This window comes from Triticum aestivum, chromosome 3D, assembly GCF_018294505.1.
Source record: "Triticum aestivum cultivar Chinese Spring chromosome 3D, IWGSC CS RefSeq v2.1, whole genome shotgun sequence".
Classification (NCBI taxonomy): Eukaryota; Viridiplantae; Streptophyta; class Magnoliopsida; order Poales; family Poaceae; genus Triticum; species Triticum aestivum.
The window spans coordinates 579,729,289-579,734,922 of record NC_057802.1 but is presented as its reverse complement, the minus strand read 5'-3'; the positions used below and the strand labels follow the sequence as shown (position 1 = coordinate 579,734,922).

Sequence of the window (5,634 nt, the reverse complement as noted above, 5' to 3'; positions counted from 1 at the left end):
ACTTCTTAATACAAAATGTTTTCTCATGCTTGATCTGAGAAGCAACAATGAAAAAAGGACATCCCTTTTCCTTGTAATCACACCAGGCAATGACCCTGTCCTTGCAGTTCCTGTGATATCTGAAAGACCTGAGTTGCTTGATATGAAAGTTAACAAGAGCAGACCTAAAGTGGTAGACATCTTTGAAACAGAGCTTCAAACAGAATTGCTGCTCTGGATTGAGTCTGCCTTCATCATACCAAATTCTTTCCTTTTTCCTCTCTGCTCTTGTTTTCCTTCCTGAGGGAATAATGAAAGACATAGGCTCATTGCCATCATCATCCTCTGAATCCAATAAACCCATATTTGAATCTTCATCATCTGAAGGAAACCAGTCAGGCTCAATTGGATCATTTGCTGATGAGTGTGAGTTTGATGTTGGTCCTACTCTCTTTGCAATTTTCAGAACAGGTAGCACTTCAGTCAAATGTTGTTCTTCATCTTCAGTTGCATCTTCTTCAGTCTGGTCTTCCTCCTCTTGAACATGTGGAACATCATAAATGTCCTCTGGTTCAGTGTCACCCTCACAATGCACTGCTGTTGTCTTCTTCATACCTGCATCACCTCCATCTTCACAAGAGCTATCATCTGTACTTTCTATAGCATCTACATACTCTCCACTATCTTCAGTTTCTGAATCCAGTTCCATGTCTGAATAATTGCCACTGTCTTCTTTCTAAATGTTATATTTTTCTAGCTGGGGAGGTGGCATTGTTTTGATAGGCTCATAGTTTACACTCTGCTGTGCGCCCATCAGTAAGCACTCATCTGGGCCTGACAAAGTATAGCCAATGTGATCAACAAGATCCTTATGTGCCACACCTTCTTCATTGACTGCAAACAGTACAGGAGGAACAATGTTGTCATCGTACATATCTGTTGGTACTGTTGTTGTTGCTGCTCTGCTAATGCTGGTGCTGGTACAATTGCTTGCTGCCTCTTGCCCTTAATAACTGTCAATCTGATTGACTTGCTGTCCTCGTATTCCCTCAGCATTTCATCCACCTTAATCTGATTGTCTAGAAGTTTAAAACCATCCAATCCTATGCCATCAATACTCAGATAATACATATAGTCTGATTCACTGTAGCCATTCTCAATCAGCAAGGCCATAAGATAGAAATGTCTTATGTCTTTCCTATACATCTTAGTCTTCAGATATTTGGACCCTTGAAAATCAATGTGAACGTCCCACTGCTCATACCTCAACCTAATACAATACCAAAATGAAGTAAATGTAAATATAAGCTATCTTGTTCTAGCTGTCTCGTTGAACTAAATATGCTGAATCAAATGAAACCCTAAATCAACCTAATACGCTAGCAAATAAATCAAAACTACTACATTGTGAGGCTAAATGAAACCATAAATTAACCTAATACGCCAGCAAGTAAATCAAATGGAAGAGAGGTCACATAGAGGTCGTACTCGTCGCCGGTGTTACTACGACGGCCGGCTGGTGAATCAGCCCGCGCCCGTGCAGCCCGTTGCGCAAACTCCTTCTGCGCACGGCAGGGAGATGGTGGCTCTTCCCCCTCGGATCCGGCTTCGGCGCCTTCGTCATCCACGGATCTGGATCCACCCGTTGCAGCGGGCGCCACCACTGCGGCCGCCGCCGGGTCCGACCAGGCCGTGCGCGCGCGGCACGGCGATGGCGGGCCGCCAGCAGCTGACGAGGGCGACGCGAAGTCAAAGCCAAGAACGTCGCCACCACCGTCCACATCGCCGGTGTTTGGGGCAGACGCCATTGTCGCGCGCAAGATGGGAAAGGGGGGGAATGAGAGCGAGGGACAGTGAAGAGGGCGAGCCAACAGAGTTGACGAGCGGGGGAAACGGCCGTCTGGCCTCCGCCGTTAGCCCTGGCCACGTGGTCCCGACAGGCGGGCCAGGCATGTCAGATTCGCACTTAGCCGCGGATCATAGCGTTTTTAGTGCTATATGTTATTCACTTGCCACAGAAGTGGTGGTTGTTCGTTATTTTCAACCAAGTTGGTGGTTTTGGAGTACCCTAGCCACAAATCTGGTGGTTTTGGGCAATTAACTCCGATCTCATGAAGACGATGCTTTCAAAATTAGATGACGGAGGTTGCTCATTGCCGTGGACCACTGCATGCACTCCTCAGCCCCCTACTCCTTCCGGAGGTTCAGGCTACTGGTAGTACTCGTGGAGCACGGCATGAACAGAGTGAGCGCCGCAGGACGTGTAGGCCTTAGGAGCGCATCCCTGGCCTCTGCCTCCTTCTCCCCTTCATATCGAGGCACCATTTTAAGCATGCTCCAATAGTATTTGCTTTGTATGCTATAATATGTTTGTCAGAAAATAATAAATGATACAACCCATGATATCTAGAGAACATATGTATAACTTTTTATGTTTTAACCTGCTATAATTGTTCCTCGAATTCAATTGAAAATAGGCTAAACTGTAATCTGCTCTTACTACAAACTACAGCACAAGCATCAGAATTTTTTGTGGTAACCTGCAAACCGTAAATCAGAACTGGAAAAACATTGTATCATTGGTAAGCTTCCTATGAACCCCACTATTTTAGCCATTGATTTAATCTTTAGAGGGTGTAACAACCGATCTCTAGATCACTACTTAGCATGAACCTCTCCAACCCATCTTCTAATTTCTAACAAACGGATAATTAGTGTTTACCTTCGCAATGTGGAACCATACTTCTATGCGCCCTCACAAATTTTGGACGAAGGCCTTGATCTCTTTTAATTGGCTGTGTTACATTCTCTCCTCCAATTAAATTCTCCTTTGAGCAATCTATGCATTCTATTGTCCTGACATACTCCTGGCCGTTTCCTTCTCTCTATTCAGATGTATCTCTTCCTCAAATTGGTGGCCAGAAGATCCCCATGTATCGGCAGCAAGCAGAGCACAATCAGCTTGAAAACACAGGAAGCACTGTATACACGCAATGTTGACTGTTGCAGCGGCAACACCATCCTTTGAGAAGTGGAGCTCGTGTCAATAGAACTTTGTGGCGGTGGTGATGAAGGGAGCAGCGGTGACCTGCAGCAGCTTTCGGCAGCGGTGGGCATTGAATCCACATGTTCGACGACCAGCCATATAATCTGACGTTGGTGTTGTGTGTACACGCAACATCATGTCTGGCTGCAGCGGTAACACCATCCCTCGAGCACCGGAGATCATGGCAGTAGAACTTGGCGGCGGCGAACAGCAAGTCATCTTCTGCTTGACAATCTCAAAAAGAATGGGGCTGATGGCACCACAGGACTGAGGCCAAGCCCGCCCTAACTTGTTTGGGGTGGAGCAATACAAATCAATCGGGAGAAGTGACCTGCCGCCTGATCTAACTCGTGTCAGTATCCAGACTCAGGAAGAAGACGATGCGCGAGGGAAAGGAGATGCGTGCTAGGAAGCCATGAAGATAACGCATATGCCTAATACAGTTGGGATTAGCTTCAAAAAAAATACAGTTGGGATTTGTTTTTTAAAAGAAAGTTGGGATTTGATTGCTACCCGATAATTTTTTTCTTGAGCGGTTTGCTATCAGATAACTTAGTCCATGCACTCCACGTTTTTGCAAGTCCTGAGCGATTGTAGTTTAGATCTGGACGGTAGAAACACAGTCCCAAAAAATAAATGATTCTTAAATTTTTTTCGTTTTCTTGTATTAACATGGGAATTTCTTTTGCGTTAATACTCTGGGTTAATCCAGAATTAGTATAGGTATATAGATAGATAGATATAGATATAGATATAGATATAGATATAGATAGATAGATAGATTTTTGTACGGAAGGGGAAACGATTCTTTATGCAACATAATGGCTCTTATTCATATCACCGATCTTACCTAGTTAATAAGTGTTTTCATGAATTATTTTGCAGCTTATTGAGATCCTGGTAGTAGATACGTATGCAGGCATGAATATGCATTCCGTCTTTAATTAATTGTTGAAACTTAGAGGGTACACCGGCGACTTGTCGGGGCCGTTGAACAGCCCAAAGTTCTTCTCCGTCTCGTCCCCGTCCTTTTGGTTCTCGTTGAACATGGCGAAGATGTACATCTCCAGCGGCCCGGGCCTCTTGGGCGTTCCATTCCCGACGTGGTTGATCAGGTTCTGGTTGTACGTCTGCGCATTTTCGACGCTTGCCTCAACGCCGCCTGCCGACGGCCACCCGCTCTCGGAGACCACGATGGGCACGCCAGCTGCGCCCACCTTCTCCATCGCAGTGTACACCGCGTCGACCATAGCGTCGAAGAGGTTGATGTAGGTGAGGCCGTTGTCGCTCACCGTCGTGGTGCTCTGCTGGAAGAGAGCGTAGCTGAGGTCGATGTTGGGGTCGCCCTTTATGGCGAAATAGGGGTACACGTTGGCGAGGAGCGGCGCGCCAGTGGCCTTGAGCAGCTGGGCCACGTCCGTCATGTACACGTCCTTGAACGCGCCGTCAGAGGGCGGCGAGGAGGACGCGAGCACGCTCATCTTGACCGCGGTGGACACCTTGACGTCGCCGCGGCCGGCCGCGGCGAGCGCGTCGTTGAGGTTCTTCATGGCCGGGAGGATGTTCCGCGTGTCGTCGCCGTCCACTTCGTTGCCGGCCGCGACGTACTTGACGCGGACGCCCGGGTAGGCGAGCACGTTGTCCCGGACCCAGCCGGCCGCCGCTGCAGGGTCGGAGGCGAGGGCGGCGAGGTCGCCGTTGCCCACGTCCATGATGAGGTCGATGCCGGTGCCGTCGAGGGCCCGGAGCGTCTCGGGGTCCGGCGCGTAGATGCGCATGGCGCCGATGCCCTGGGACTGGTAGAACTGCACCACGTCGGCCGGCGACGGCAGGTTGTCGCCGAGCATCCCGTTGCACACGCCGATGGATTGCACCTCTGCACACGATAACATTGCGAGTAATCGGTCATAGACTCCTAGTCTGACACTGGTGATCAACGGAGTCGTGCTGGTTGGTAGCTTACCGGTAAGGATGGGTGCGAAGACTCCGAGGACCAACGCCGCGGCGAGCGCCGAGGCAGCATTTTGCCGTGCCATCTTCGAGCAGCTGACTCACTCTCCTCTCCTCAGGTAGCTATGAAACAGTTGGAGCACGTACTCAACTCCTTTTGCATGCAAGTGTACCATGCAGACGCGGCCTATATATACATACCGGCCGGATTCGAAGAAGTTTGGCGAGTTGCAAGTTCGTAGTTGGTCAATTCTCGTTCCTGACTTCAAATCTGTTTCCACTCTGTTAGGTAGCCAGGTGCCCAGGTGTGTGGCGCGACATGTACATGAGTTCCAAACTTCCAACTGTCCAACGCAACCAGCTGCCTTTGAGACCCTGCACCAGTCGCGCCCAGAATTGTCACGTTCATATTTTTCCCACCTCATCGATCCGTTCGTAACGCAACTTTTTTTAACACAGTACATACATACAAGATCGGCATTCATACATGCGCACATATATATCTTTATCTTTACCTAATAATAAAGTGCCTATTGCTTCTGGCAGTCTGTCGAAAAAAAATTCCAGAAGTTGCTATAAATTACCCAGTATGTCATCTATTAGTGAAGAAAACGATTCGATTTTTCGGATCAAAAGTTGCCATCCTACTTTCTTGTTTT

At 48.2% G+C, this 5,634-nt stretch overlaps 1 protein-coding gene across 1 annotated transcript; it reads right to left on the bottom strand.

Annotated features, from left to right (window-relative positions):
- Window positions 1–3,937: 3,937 nt before the first annotated feature.
- Window positions 3,938–5,127, bottom strand: LOC123075597 (glucan endo-1,3-beta-glucosidase GII). Its single transcript, XM_044498163.1, has 2 exons — window positions 4,989–5,127; window positions 3,938–4,901 (listed from the first exon to the last, which is right to left on the bottom strand). The coding sequence occupies exons 1-2, from the start codon at window positions 5,059–5,061 to the stop codon at window positions 3,970–3,972; spliced, it is 1,005 nt and encodes a 334-aa protein (XP_044354098.1). The 5' UTR covers window positions 5,062–5,127; the 3' UTR covers window positions 3,938–3,969.
- Between the last annotated feature and the right edge of the window lie 507 nt (window positions 5,128–5,634).